Source organism: Macaca nemestrina, chromosome 8, assembly GCF_043159975.1.
Source record: "Macaca nemestrina isolate mMacNem1 chromosome 8, mMacNem.hap1, whole genome shotgun sequence".
In the NCBI taxonomy this organism is placed as follows: Eukaryota; Metazoa; Chordata; class Mammalia; order Primates; family Cercopithecidae; genus Macaca; species Macaca nemestrina.
This window is the reverse complement of record NC_092132.1, coordinates 7041488-7057448: the sequence shown is the minus strand read 5'-3', so window position 1 is coordinate 7057448 and position 15961 is coordinate 7041488. Positions and strand designations below refer to the sequence as shown.

At 43.6% G+C, this 15961-nt stretch overlaps 1 protein-coding gene across 13 annotated transcripts in view; it reads right to left on the bottom strand.

Annotated features, from left to right (window-relative positions):
- The window catches only part of LOC105488273 (family with sequence similarity 135 member B), a 363325-nt gene that overhangs the window by 174115 nt on the left and 173249 nt on the right, over positions 1-15961 (bottom strand). For 12 of the 13 annotated variants that reach the window (XR_011606684.1, XM_011752155.3, XM_011752152.3 and 9 more), the window contains one exon: positions 14131-14210. Coding sequence is in view for 11 of the 13 variants with exons in the window: in XM_011752155.3 (XP_011750457.2) it covers positions 14131-14210 (80 nt within the window). In the remaining 2 variants the exon portion in view is untranslated. Of the gene's footprint in view, positions 1-10374; positions 10617-14130; positions 14211-15961 lie in introns of those variants that run through there. The other variant, XM_071067781.1, reaches the window with a different exon arrangement.

The following is a 15961-nucleotide window of genomic DNA, read 5'->3' as shown; positions in this document are numbered from 1 at the left end:
AAACAGAGAATCTATTCAAAGAAAACACTGGGCAAGAATTCCTCTCTCAGAAGGTGACATTTGAGCAAAGATCTGAATTAATTAAGGAAACAAGCTAGACAAAGGTTGGGAGAGAAATCGCCAAGTGCCAGACAAAAACATACCCAAGTTCAGAAGCTCTGAATTGGGAATGAACTTGGTGAATTCAAGAAAGAATAAGAGTCACAGGGAAGAGGGACAGAGACGAGTGGAAGAGGAACTCCGCGATGAGATGACCCCAAGCGAGCCAGGACCTGCTAAGAAGTTTGGATTTTTTTCCCATGGTTTACAAGATACAATAATATTGTAGTGACAAGCCAGACTGTCTGAGTTAGAACCCTGACCCCACCTCTTATTATACTTTGGCTAAGTCACAGGCTCGTTTTTAACCACGAGTATTAACTTGTGGATTTTTTTTTTTAGCTATTGCCAAGGAACACACAGTGGGAGGGACAGGTGTATCAGGATCTCTGAAATGCAAAATGAGAAAGGCGAGTGTTCTCAGGATAACAGTCCTGCTCACAGAAATTCTATACACCCCACACTGGGTCCCTTAGAGCCATTTCAAAAACGGTGACTGCAATTCCAGCTACTCAGGAGGCTGAGGCACAAGAATCACTTGAACCTGGGATGCGGAGGTTGCAGTGAGCCGAGATTGCTCCACTGCACTCCAGCCTGGCCAACAGAGCGACATTCAGCCTCAAATTAATTAATTAATTAATTAATTAAAAATAAAAAACACTCTAACTTTGGTGATCCCACTTTCTAGCAATTATATTAAAATACCAAATTTCCCACAAATGAATCAGAGAAATATGTCTTATTTTCTACAACACGTGTTTTCAAAATTAGTTACTTCCTAATAATCCTTGACTATCCTGTTGCCTATCAAAGAAGGCCCAATTCATCCCACTATCATGAAAAATAATTCTTAAATGAGGAAAGAGAAAATTTCATGTTTTTCTTATGCAGACGAACCCCCCCGAAACAACAATGAGCCCAGCAGAAGTAGACCCAACTCCACCAGAACTGACACCCGCTCACCAGGCCTCACCATTTTATTTGTGTTTGCCTTGGCTGCCAATGGCAGGCTACCTGGAGTGTGCAAGCTGTCCAGTGGCTTAGGGAATGGTTGAGATACACATGTATGTACACACACACACACATGCTCCAAATACAAAAATTAAGCTGCAGAGTCAAAATTAATAATGCTTAACTGCATTTCCTCAAAATGATAGTCCATTGGTCCCATGAGTCTTTATGAAAATGTCAGTGCATTTGCAGAGACCTTGTAGGTAGATTTTCTTACTTTGTGACATTTCTTGAGTGTGCAGTAAAATCACAAATGCTTATGAATAAAGAGTTAGTTATTAGGAGGTAACTAATTTTGAAAACACATGTTGTAGAAAAATAATACCTATTTATCTGATTCATTTGTGGAAAACTTTAATATAATTAAAATTGGTATATTTTAATATAATTGCTAGGAAGTGGGATCACCAAAAGTGAGAGTGGTTTTTCATTTTTTATTTTATTTTATTTTATTTATTTATTTATTTATTTGAGACTGAATCTCGCTCTATCGCCCAGGCTGGAGTGCGGTGGCAGGATTTCGGCTCACTGCAACCTCTGCAACCTGGGTTGAAGTGATTCTTGTGCTTCAGCCTCCTGAGTAACTGGGATTAAAGGCACCATTTTTGAAATGGCTCCAAGGGATCCAGTGTGGGGTGTATAGAACGTCTGTAAGTGGGACTGTTATCCTGAGAACACACCCCTTTCTCATTTCGCATTTCAGAGGTCCTGATATACCTGTTCCTCCCACTGTGTGTTCCTTGGGAATAATTTTTTTTTTTAATTCCAAAAGTTAATACTCATGGTTAAAAATGAGCCTGTGGCCTAGCCAAGGTATATATTCAGCAGAGCCTGGAGACTGCCCTCCTGCCGTTCATGGCAACCACTATTCCATTTGCCTAATGGAATCTGCCTCCCTAGCTCAGAAATAAAATCTATTTCTTTTCACAATTACAGTGCTTTCCACTGGCACCCAATGAAAATGCATCTGCGAGCAGGTCAAAAATCAAAGCCCTCTGCTGCAAAGGTCCTCAAAGACGTGGCTTTCACATTTAATGCATTAAGACTACAGAATTTCTTCTTATAACTGTTAAGTCACCAAGGAGAAAAGACTAAATCATGCAATTATCCATCATTAGTATCAACCTATTAGCTACAATTTTAGAATTCCCAGGTTCTGGGAGAGCAAAGAATTTATCTTGTGCAGCCTCATGTGAATTTCCTCTTCAATATTTTCTCCCCTTGCCGTTTTATTTCACTTTTTTTTTTTTTATTTTTTTATAGAGACAGAGTCTCGCTCTGTTGCCAGGCTAGAGTGCAGTGGCACCATCTCAGCTCACTGTAACCTCCACCTCCCGGGTTCAGGGTTCAAGCGATTCTCCTGCCTCAGCCTCCCGAGTAAATGGGACTACAGGCACGCACCAACACGCCCAGCTAATTTTTTGCATTTTTAGTAAAGGCGGGGTTTCACCATGTTGTCCAGGATGGTCTTGATCTCTTGACTTTGTGATCTGCCCACCTCAGTCTCCCAAAGTGCTGGGATTAAGGCATAAGCCACTGCGCCCAGCCTCATTTTACTTTTAAAGCTTGACTTAGGAGATCTGGGAGTCAGGGTCAAGAAACTGACCTTAGCAAATGCCCATGGGATTCTGTGAGTCAGGACCTTGGGCCACATATTGAGGAACTCTGGGCTATGGGATGTGGACCCACATGCTGTGGTTTGAGGGGGTACAGAACAGTTCTCCCCACACTGATCCTAAATATTTTCCATGGGGATAACCCAAATGTCAGGCATCATACTTCAGTCTTAGTCTATCAGAGACCTTCTGACCAAAACAGAAAGCGGTTGTCTTGCCTCTTTTGGTTTTCTCCAAATAATCAGGATATTTTTTTCTTTCAGTAACAGTTTAATGACTATGAGAACTCCAAACGGCATAGTTTTCCACTGATATTCTTTCTTCCAAAACAGCCTATTTTGCCTAGCCTTCGAGAGCTCAATTTTCTTTTTTTTCTAATTGCATGAAATTCAGCTTTCCACTTCCTTTTGTTCTTTGCTCTGAGCTCCGTCTTCAGATGTGGCTTTTTATCCACTCATTCAACAAACATGCATGAGATGCCTACTCTGCCCCAGGCCCTCTGCTAGGCACCAGCCGGCCAGCATTGAAGAAAGCAACATGGTTCCAGCAACTTGGAGTGTGCATTTTAGCATCGCCTTCCTCATGAAAGATTAACTTATATCCCTAAGTATCAAAAGATAAGAAAAGCTTTCTCATGTTAAAAAGACCTGGATGACTCCAAACAGATGCACACAATTTTATAATGCCCTTTTCATTGTGCATGGCCTCATACCATGATGGACCCCCGCTTGAAACCTTCAGTACAAGAAAAGTTCCGTGCTGTGGAAGACAACATCGCAGCTGGGCATCTCAGGGTTCAGAGAGAGCTCTGGACCAGTGCCTGGCACACAGGAGGCCCTCAAGAAATTCTGAAAAAGTAAAACTCCGTCAGGACTAACATTCTAGTCCGTGCAACTTCCCCCACTTTCTGTTATAAAACTAAAATAACCAATGTTGATGAGGGTTCATCATGTCGGACTCCCTTTTCAGTGCGACATTTTTAATTCTCACAAAAACCACATGAAGGAATTGTTATTATCATTATTATTCTTCCCATTTTACAGAGAAGAAAAATGAATTCCAGGGAGGTGAGTGAGGAGTCCGAGGTCATCCAGTGTGAGTGCGGGCCCAGGCTTCTGATTCTAGAATCTGTGTAAGTGGTACTCTAGAGACAGAGGTTGTCCTTTCTTCTACCCACAAGGTAAGCCACTCTGAAGCCTTGAGCTACATCTCTGGATGCATGCTTTCCGGCCCTCCACTTGTCCCTCATCCCTAGGTTTGTTTGCTTAAAACTCATTGTACTGGGTGAAATTTCCCAGGCAGCAGCTGTTAATGCCGCTGCCTGAGCAAGGAAAAGGTAGCTAAGCTAACCAAGGGACCCTGGAGCCTTACCCACTAGAGAACGAATGCAGGGCAGGGCTGCTGACTCCAAGTGAGCCGAAGTCATAAAGACCTGCTAGGGGGACCCTCCTCATTTCTGAGCAGATGAAGATTTGCCTTGATAACCTGCACCAGAAATCAGGACACCAGAAGTCAGGTGTGCCTCACAAAAGAGGGCAGCCTTGTCAAGGAGGCCCCCCTGAGCCCTGAGCCCCCGGGGCCAACCCTCCCAAGCCCACATCACTCACGTTGTGATTGCCAGACAATCTCTCTGTTCCACACCCTGGTCTTGGGGCCCCATGAGAATAGCGCCAGCCACCAAGCTCACTGTCAAGAGCGCCTCATACACAGCAAACTTTCAAAAGTAGAATTTTATGCTGGGTAAGTATCTTAACAGAAATCACAACACACACCAGTTAGAATGGCAATTATTAAAAAGTTAGGAAACAACAGATGCTGGAGAGGATGTGGAGAAATAGGAACGCTTTTACACTATTGATACGAATGTAAATTAGTTCAACCATTGTGGAAGACAGTGTGGCAATTCCTCAAGGATCTCGAACCAGAAATACCATTTGACCCAGCAATCCCATTACTGGGTATATACCCAAAGAATTATAAATCATTCTACTATAAAGACACATGCACATGTATGTTTATCGCAGCACTATTTAGAATAGCAAAGACTTGGAACCAACTCAAATGCCCATCAATGATAGACTGGATAAAGAAAATGAGGCACATATACACCATGGAATATTATGCAGCCATAAAAAAGAATGAGTTCATGTCCTTTGCAGGGTCATGGATGAAGCTGGAAGTCATTATTCTCAGGAAACTGACACAGGAACAGAAAACCAAACACCGCATGTTCTCACTCATAAGTGGGAGTTGAACAATAAGAACACATGGACAGAGGGAGGGGAACATCACACACCGGGGCCTCTCTGGGGGCGGTGGGCAAGGCGAGGGAGAGCATTAGGATAAATACCTAATGCATGCAGGGCTTAAAACCTGATGATGAGTTGGTAGGTGCGGCAAACCACCATGGCACATGTATGCCTATATAACAAACCTGCACGTTCTGCACATGTATCCCAGAACTTAAAGTAAAATAAAAAAAAATAAAGAAGTAGCCGCCATGCTAATCCCAATTAAAAAAAAAAATCACAACAAATGTGGGGTGGACTAAGAGATTATTCCCACCAGATGTGGCAGGGGGTGGTGCAAGGTTGTGGTGTCCTGGTGCGTGTGCCTGCGCATGAGAATCTATGCATATGTGTGCTCCCAACGGGACAGGAAATCTACCAAGTACCCACATATGTTACCTACACTGATCCTTCAAACATTTCTACAGGGTCATTCCTATCGTTGCTATTCCCATTTACAGAGAGCTAAAGAGCGGCACAGAAGCTACTGGTTCAGGGTCACAAGAACCTGGGTGGACTCAGGTTTGGCCAACTTCAAACCCTACTTCCTAACTGCTATACAATTTCTAGCAGCTTCTGGACACAGATGCTAAAGCAGCAGAGAACGATGTGTTGTCAAATAACTTATGACGGGTATGCCCTCAGTGAGACCCAGACAGAGAGTGGGGAACCAGGGTAGGGAAAGAGAGGAAGACAGGCCTGGGCACATTTCAGAGGTCCTGAGAAGGGCGCTTCAGCCTGATTGTCAGACAACTTGGGAGTGAGCCTTACTTTCCATCCTGAGACAAGGGAGCTGGGTTTCCATGACCCTGTGTTAGTAGCCATTTGTTCATAGCAAGGGTTGGGGTGAGGATGGGGGATGATGGAATTCAAACTCCCAGGAAAGTTTAATTATTGGACGAAATGCTTCCTGTTGTCTGGGAGTGGTCCTCCACAGGGAAGCCACAGGTTCTGGGGACTGGAAACACACTAAAATAGGGTAGAAGCAGCACAGAAATGCAGGTGGAGTGTGGAAGTGGCTACGTGCTGCATGCCTATAGCTTGTGCAAAGGACGTTCAGTTGCGTAACTATTAATAGTCGCATAACTATTAAGTCTCCTGGGGGCAGGAGACTGCCCTTAGACCACCTGGTTGTTGAAGGCTGCATGCATTCTTTCTGTAAGTCCACTGGGAGGAGAGGCGGGAAAGAAAGAAACAGGGGTAGGCATTCGAAGTTGAAGGAACTACAAAAGCAGGAGCTGAGATGAGTCAAGGCACATGACTGCACAGAGATTGATGGACGCTCCTGAAGGAGGGCCCTAGATGGCTAGCAGGTATCATGACACAACCTCAAGGACAAAGGATAGAGCAACAATGCTGGCTTGGCCCAAAGGAAGTGGGGTGGTCACCCACTCCCTTGGCTCGGAGTGGAAGGAAAGGGCCCCTGGGCTTGGCGTTTCTGAGTTGACTGGTGTGACCTGCCTGGAAGCCGAAAAGATGGAAGAGCCCCCTTTAAGTGCTTTGTTTAATCAGGAAGCCCACCCTGCCGCCCACCCTGCTGGCCCCGGGTAGGCTCTTCTGTGGCCCCAGGCTGGTACTTAGAGCCTGGGAGCTGCAGTGTTTTACCTGCTTAGAATTCTCCATGAAAAACAGACATATTTGATATTTAGGTGCTTTAATGGACCCTGAAAAGAAATTAGATTGATTCATTTGAAGAATAAATGTCTGTCCCCCGCCCTCTACATGGTAAAACTCTTAAATGCTTCTACTTAATGGAAATGGAAATTACCTCTCAAAACATTACGAAAACTAATCATGGCAATTTTTATACATTTCCACAATTTACTGTGCTATCTTTTCTCTTACTTTGATGAGCAGTGACTAGCAGATGCCTGTTTTGTGCCTAATCATTTAGCAGCCTCACTCGACTTGAACAGACCCCTCTCCCAAGTATGATTCAGCTGATCAGCCCCCTAAGGGAAAAAAATAACATCTCTAGGTAGAAAGAGACTGCAGAATCTACGAAACAGCAACATTTTGGTGGAAGAAAAGAGCCAAGGCTAAGTATATTTAACATCTGTTCACACAGACATGGACATACCAATTACTTTGTAACCCTGAACTCAAAAGAAAAAAACAAATCTGAGACCCGCAAAACATAAGCAAGCCTTTGAAGTAAGCATAATCACATTTTAAAATGTCTTACGTCTGTTTTATCCTCCTGGAATACCTGAACTCTCACATTCAATTCATTATCATTCATCTTTGTATTTCTCAGGGCATAGTACACATTCTGGCTTGTAGGAGGCATCTGAAAAATTTGTTGAACTCAGATAAATATCAATTTTGATCCAAATGTCATAGGCTTGACTGACAAGTATAATAAGTGAGTATGTTAGAAATAAGATAGACCAAATCAGTTATACATACATACATATATATATGCATATATTTATATGTATAGACATTTATATTTATAGGCGGACCACTTGAAATTAATTATATACACACATGCATATATATGTATACATATGCATGTATGTTCGCGTGTGTATATGTCTTATGATTACTACAAAGAATAGTGAAAGTAGCATTCAATTTGAGTACTGAGACACACAAGGAAGTTTCTGAAAATCCCCATCACACTTTTACTAAGAAAAATCTATGTTCTGTTCTATTTGCATAACTAGCTGTTGGCAAGCCACATCCTATTGGCAGGCCTCCTCTTAGAAACTATTAGATGAGGCCAGGCGCAGTGGCTCATGCCTGTAATACTAGCAATTTGGGAGGCTGAGGTGGGCGACCACTTGAGGTCAGGCGTGCAAGACCAGCCTGGCCAACATGGTAAAACCCAATCTCTACTAAAAATACAAAAATTAGCCAGGCATGGTGGCGCACACCTGTAATCCCAGCCACTTGGGAGGCTGAGGCAGGAGAATTGTTTGAACCCGAAAGGCACAGGTTGCGGTGAGCTGAGATTGCACCACTACACTCCAGGCTGGGAGACCGAGCAAGACTCCGTCTCAAAAAAAAAGAAACTATCAGATGAGACTGTACAACCTGGCTCGGCTCTCCCTTGAATGTTTAGACCTCATCTCACTAAGGGTCCACAGGAATGCAACAATAATACAAAAATCCCGTTACAGTCTATCACCTTTTTTTTTTTTTTTTTTGAGACAGAGTCTCACTCTGTCACCCAGGCTGGAGAGCAGTGGCACGATCTCTGCTCACTGAAACCTCCGCCTCCCATGCTCAAGCAATTCTCCTGTCTCAGTCCCCTGAGTAGCCGGGACTACAGGTGCATGTCACCACGCCTTGCTAATTTTTTGTATTTTTAGTAGAGACGGGGTTTTTCCATGTTGGCCAGGCTGGTCCTAAACTCCTGACTTCAGGTGATCTGCCTGCCTCGGCCTCCCAAAGTGCTGAGATTACAAGTGTGGGCCACCACACCCGCTGTATCATACACAGGCTGTATCATTCTTTAAGGCCATTGTGAACACAGAGATTAGCAAATGCTGCTGGTTACAGTCTTGGTTCTGAGCTGGTTGTCCCAGCCATTCCTGTATCCCACTCTCTAAAGTCTATCAATGTCCATGTTCCCATCTTGCCTTCACACTGAATGTTCAGCAACATCCCTCCTGTTTAACCTTGGCACCTGATGTGGTTTTGCTATGTCCCCACCCAAATCCCATCTTGAATTCCTACATGTTGTGGGAGGGACCCAGTGGGAGGTAACTGAATCATGGTATTCATTCTCGTGATAGTGAATAAGTCTCATGAGATCTGACAGTTTTAAAAAGAGGAGTTCTCCTATACAAACCCTGTCTCTCTTTGCCTGCTGCCATCCATGTAAGATGTGACTTGTTCCTCCTTGCCTTCCCTGGTGATTGTGAGGCTTCCCCACCCATGCAGAACTGTAAGTCCAATTAAACCTTTTTCTTATGTAAATTGCCCAGTCTTGGGTATGTCTTTATCAGTAGCATGAAAAGGGACTAATACACCCATGCTGTGAGGGCCCTCTGTCTCACTTACATCCAATCACCCTGTCACCTTTGCCTTAGGAACACTTCTGCTGACTCCGTCTGCAAGCTTCCCTTGAATGCATGGTAAGACTTTTTATTAATTGATAATATTAATAATAATAGCTGCTTCTTATTTTTCCCATTTTGTATCAGGCACTGTGCTAGGGGCTTTGCCATCATGCTCTCAAACCCTCTCTGAAACCCTAGGCAAAAGGTATGACTATCCCCATTGTGGTAAAAAAAAAAAAAAAAAAAAAAAAAAAAATTGAAGGCTTAGTGGTTGAAAGGCTTCCCTTGGCACACATAGTTCTGAAGTGAGTGATTGGGATGTTAACATGACTATCTGAGTTCAAGTCTTTTCTGCTGCAGGCCCTCCCTCCCTAATAAGTAGATTCTTTTATCAAACAGTTTTCATGGAATCTTCCTAATTTTCACTGAATTTTCTTAATTTTCACTGAAGGTCAAGGGGAACAACAGGAAGATATTGCAATGATTTTTTTCTTTTTTGTTCTTGAACAGTCAAGGGGTGTCTTGGTCAGTGAATCATTAGTCACTTGTAATTTGCACTTTTCTATTTCTGGTAATGATGAAGACCTGCGTCCTTCATATTCATACCCAACACTAAGGCCAAACCCCCAGTGTTCTCACATCTACACAGAAGGGGCCCCAGGTCCACAAGCACATCTGACAGTATTACAGTTGCTGTCACCATTCGTGTGCCTGTCCCTTCTCAAATGCTAGGATCTTTCTCACATGTCCAAGAAAACGATTATTCCTAACTGGTGTGAGCTCCAAGCCTGTCATGTTCTATGGAATAAGATATGCAGCTAACTCAGAAAAGAGCAAACCTTCAGTTTTCCAGAGAAGTCTTCCCCAAATCACCTCTTAAAAAAGAATTGAAAGGAAAAGGCAATGGCATGCAGGCTGTGCACATGGGGAATTACTATTATATTTTAACACACAGGATCTAATCATAAACATCTAGCTTGTACAAGTCAATGCAATATTTATTTCATATCAAGAAGATCTGGACCTAAATCATCTACATAATGGAAACATGCTTCCATATAATGAGGCTATTAGAGAACTGACATATTTAAAAAGAGAATAAAAATGCAGAATCCTGTCCCTCGATTTATGAGAGAGCACCACGTGTTTGAACAGCACTGGGCTGGACAAGGTGCTTTCATTTCACCTGGCTGTGTCTCTAAAACAAAACCAATCTCTTCCGTGTGGCACAAATGGGCTCCAAACCTGACCACAGCTTGTTTCTCTACTCATGTTGGTGCTGTTCTTATCAGCAGTCACATCTCTCCTCATCCTGTGAACACCTTTGCTCTGTACAGGTCATTGTATTACCTCGCCTGGATCAACCTTCCCTACTTTTGTCTGTGGAACCAACGTCTGCTTGTTCTTCAAGCCCAATCTGAGAGGTCCTTTCTCAGTCAAGCCACTGGCTCCTCGCACAGGCAGTCCTGCATGGCCCCACAGTCCGTCCGATGGTCACCGCACTCTCCACCCCTACTGTATCATCTGATCACTTCTGTCTCCCTGAGGTGACTTTGAGCATCTCTAGAGCTGGAAGGCAGCCTCTCGTTCCCCTGGATGAACAGCACAGGTCAGAAGGCTGCTAAATAAAAAGTGACTCTTGTACCTAATAGCAACACTTATTCTAAGTAACAGTTATTATGAGCTCACCATGTGCCAGGCAACAGTCTAATCACTTTACATAAATGATTTATATGTAAACCATGTAATGTATGTAATCATTTTACATGCATGAATTTGCATAATTCATTCAATCTTTACCATAAACCTATAAGTACCAACTGCCATCCCTGTTTTATAGATGAGGAACCTGAAAAACAAATTGGTTAAAGAACTTTTCTAAAGTCAAGCAGCTTAGAAGTGGGAGAAGTAGAAATTATACCTGGAAAGCCCAAGCTTGTGGCCCTCATAACTGCTAAATTCTGCCTCCTTGGATATGGCAAGCTGTTTCTATTTCCATTTAGAGATACATGGAACTAAAAAGCCAAATGAAATCATTTATTCCAACAAGATCGTTTAAGTACTGAGTATCAAAGACATCATTAAAGTCCAAATGTTTTCACTCCTCCTGGTTCTCTTCCAATATGTTATATTTTGTTGCCTAAAGATACATTTTTCTCTTTTCTCCTCAGAAATGCATATAGGTAATGGAAAATATGTTTGGATAGTTGGCCAGATATAGGACTGCCAGAGTTTCCTCCCATCACTGTACATGCAGATGGTGCTTCCAATGAAAGGCGAAAGTCTATTTCCATTCCCCTGGGGCTGGCCTTGTCACCTCCCCTGACCAATGAACTGTGGAGGAAGCGACCCTGGGCCAGTCTCCATCTAGCCCTTAGGTGGCCTGGAATCTTCCTCATTTTCTCTCTGGGGAACTCAGCTTTCATGTAAGAAGTGTGACCACCCAACTGGAGACAGAAGCCCAGCTGTGCCTCTTCTGGTGCAGCCAGTCCAACCAAGGAGTCAGACACAGATGAGTGACGGCATCTTGGCTGCTCCATCCTCAGCCGAGATCTCAGCTGAAGGTAGTGCATAAATGTCCCCAGCCTAGGCTGGCTAACTCAAAACATTACAAAAGAATAAGCCATTGTTAAAAGTCAGACGTTTTGGAGTGCTTCATAATGCAGCGGTCTCTAACCAAAAATAGTATAATTGGAAAATTCACCTTGAAGAAGAAATACAAATTCTGCACATCCCTCACCTGGGGCACAATCTCATTGTAAATTACTGCTGACCACTGTGTTTGTATTCTGTTCTAAACAGCGTGCTACTGTAAAGCTCAAGGCATACCAACTTCATCATAATTATTCTTCTGCTAAACGATACTAGAAAAGAAAATCGTGTTTTCATTTTTATTTTCTTCGTCTCTGTGCAGCACTATCTCAAGCCCTTCTCAACCCCCGTGGGCTCTGCCAACCACTGAGCATCCTGCAGCCCTCCGGTCCTCACAGCTGGGGCCTGCCAGCTCCAAAAGATGGCTCATCCGGTGACAGGACCCAAGCTCCTGACATCCACAGTCACAAGGAAGAAGCAGAGTCCTTGACGGGGAGCCTGGGGATGGCTTTCATCAGGTCGGCTGCAGTGTTATTTCTGCTTCACTTTTAGGTCCCTCTCCAAGGCTTTTACCTTGACCCTGAGATCGGGTTCCTCAAATCCCTGACGATATGACCACAGGTAGGACTAACTGGCTACTTACCTTGTGCTGGTTCTTGTTCTGACATAAGTATATTTAAAACCTCTATGAAATATAAAGTGTCCTTTTTAATTATAATTTCTAAGACAATATCTATGAAGAATGCATTTTTATCCTCACATTTCAGGAAACTAAAGTTAAAACTGCTAGTAACATATCTGGGGTCACGGATATGTTATTATCCAATGTACACATACGGACACTGGTTCACGGAGGGTCAGGGTCCAAATCCCCTGCTCTCTCTGTGGACATCATGGACCTTCTTCTGTTGGAAGGTGAGGTGGGGAAGGGGTGAAGCACATGATGATAGGAAAGGAGGGAACTGCTGGATTCTTAAATCACTCTGGATCTACACTGGACCTACGGGGATGGGTAGCCTACTTATCAGATGCCTGATTCCTTCCCAGGAGAGAGGAGTGGAGAGAAATAGGAGGAACACCTTAGAAATATGGCAACTTGACTATTATTTAATGTTTTACTCTACTCAGAGGCAAGGGGGAAGCCTGTGGCCATCAGTGTCTTTCCTTCTGTAGATCACAGGCTTGAGTTATCCTATTGCTCTGAAACCACAGGTCTCTTCTCATGTTTTATCATGTGGCCTCAGGAACCAGGTCCCCCTCCAGATGTCTTCTAAGGTAAATTTAAGCAGACCACCACATCTACATTCCTGACTTGTGGATATTCAATTGCATGTGATTCCACTCACCATAACATGTTGCAAATTCCAAATGAATTTTATCAAGCGTAGCTACGACCAGTACTCTTAGCTTTACTGGATTGGATTTCTACAACATTCTTGGCTACTTGTACTTTATAATTAATGTTAAACAGATTTTGCACAGCTCTGTCTTAATGTTCCCTACCCTCTACCCTGCCCTTTAAGTATTTCTCCTTTTTCTTTTTCTTTTTTTTTTTTTTTTTTGGAGCCCCACTTTGTCACCCAGGCTGGAGCGCAGCGGCACAATCCCGGCTCACTGCAACCTCCACCTCCCAGGTTTAAGTGATTCTCCTGCCTCAGTCTCCTGGGTAGCTGGGATTACAGGCACCCACCACCACGCCTGGCTAATTCTTTTGTATTTTTAGTATAGGCAGGGTTTCACCTTGTTGACCAGGCTGGTCTCAAACCCCTGACCTCAGGTGATCTGCCCACCTTGGCCTCCCAAAGTGCTGGGATTACAGGTATGAGTCACCGTGCCTGGCCTCTCCTTCTTCTTAAGGTCTAGCTAGTCTATACAGTTCTCCCAAATTTACTAATGCAAACTCCTAATAGTTCTACTAGTTAATATTATGTCTGTCTTTATTTCTGGCACAGTAAGTTCTCTTTTTCTGACTCAATACTCTGTGATAAACTACCTGCTCAGAGCCCTGGTTACCAACTTTGTACTCCAGCCTTCTCAAGATCAGGATCCGAGTTGTCCTTGGCAATCCTTCTCCTCAAGCTGGGACCACTGCTCTTTGTCCCCTCACTGTATATGGAAAGTGCCAGCAACACCACCTACTCACTCTGTCCTCTGTACCTAGTTGATTCCCAGGTTCCCTTTAACAGGCTTCTCTTTACCCACTTGCTGGATGTCATTTCCCACCGACGTCCTCCCTGACTTGACTTTAACCAACCTCCCACAGCCAGTTTATCTCTAAATACTGGCTGTTCGTGGGAAAGTATATTTCTCTTAAGCCAGGTTCCCCTTGCCACAATGTACACATATGGACACCTCCAACTGTTGGTTTCCATTTCCAAAATTTGCTCATCCAACATTCACCACAGATTGGCTGAGTGCGTCTACACGCCTTGCGCTCGGCTGTGCCCTGGCGAGCAGTGACAAAGGGAGGTTCGCCATTAGGGGCAAGCGCCCCATGGCCATTCTTCTGCTCACCTGTCTGCCCAGCGATGGAGGCACTCAGTCTGTGGGGGATCCTTGAAGACACCTTCAAGGTCACTCGGATCTGGTAATACCTAAGAAAAGAGAAGAGGAGAGGATGCTGAAGATCAGGCTTCTTAACGTTGACTTCTAAAAATACCTAGAACGAATCCTGAAAGCCACAGGAAATCAGGGAAGTTTCTTGGCAGCATGCACAATCATCTGGCATCAAAGAGAAATGCATTTTATCAGCAGAGCTGGAGAGGGAAGCAAGGGGGCAGCGTTGGAGACAGGAAGTTAAGTTCACTTGAGATCACACGAGACTGAACAAGGTTGGAGGTGATTGGAATAGAGAAAAGAAAGAGATGGGTCATGTGACACAGTTTCATTAAGGGGTGTGGGTTTTATGTAGTCAAGAAAGGTTATTGTTATAGGAAAGTAGGCTATTTATGCACGGTGGATAATCCATCTATAAACTGAGTTTCTATCATGTTGCAACACAAAAACCACTTCTTTTAGTAACACAGCCGCTGAGTTATTCTTCTTGGGGGTGTTGCCAAATGCACTTTTCCCTGTGTATTTCATCTTCTTAATTTTAACATAGCACTCCCATTTTCAAATTCCACCATTTCAGGACAATGTGCAGCTTCTCCTGCTATCCGTTAACTCTCTAATGTGCCCTCTTTCACCCCAAGTACAGAAGCATCTTTTGAAGTTCTGTGCTTTGCAATTAATGACTTTTTGCTTGTAAGCACTTGAGGACATTTCTGGCATCATCACTGTTCTCTTCTTTTACTGATTTGAAACCCATTGTGAACTGAAATGTGAATAAACCAAAGCGAAATATAAGGAAAATGGACCATGAACACATCAGTCTCCCGTAGCTCATTGAGCTCATGGCTAGGCAAGTACCCTGCTATTGACGTCCTTGCACTGCACATACACTCATAGAATGTTTCCTTGGCAGTCTCCTGCTTGTTTTTAACGTATAAATGATGAGCAAAAATGAAGAGAAAAGGGCACTAGCACTGAATTCATAGCTGCAGCATGAGTGACACATTTCCAGCTGCATGACTTTAAGTACATCACATAACTTCTCTGAACTTGTTTCTGTATCTGTAAAATGAATATATATATATATATTGAGATGGCGTCTTGCTGTGTAGCCCAGGCAGGTAAACAGTGGTACGATCTCAGCTTACTACAACATCCACCTCCTGGGTTCAAGCAATTCTTCTGCCTCAGCCTCCCATGTAGCTGGGACTACAGGCGCGCACCACCATGCCTGGCTAATTTTTGTATTTTTAGTAGAGATGGGTTTCACCATGTTGGTCAGGCTGGTCTTGAACTTCTAACCTTATGATCCGCCTGCCTCAGCCTCCCAAAGTGCTGGGATTACAGGCGTGAGCCACCATGCCCAGCCAAAATGAATATTTTTTAAAAGTACCTGCCATGACTTCTGTTTCCAGAAAGTGAAGTAGAGAGACATACTTTACCCTATTTTTCGCACTAAGCACAACAAAAACTCTAACAGTATATAGAAAACAAGCAAATGCAGATTCTTCAAGGTGGAGAAGAAAGCAGACAGGTTGGGAACCTCAGGACCCAAGGAGAGACATGCTGGTGAGGCTTCTGCATTTTCTGTTGCCTCATATATCCAGACTGGATACTGGAGAAGCCAAGAAGCCAGAAAAGCTAATAGCCACGAACAAGAAAATTATCCAAAGAAAGCCCTCTCCCTCCAGCCAAAGGATCAGGAAGAGAACAGCCTAGCAAGACAGAAAACTTTTAGGCAACAGCTGTCTACTCCAGCCAAAAAACAGAAAATACTGTGGGCCCACCTCCA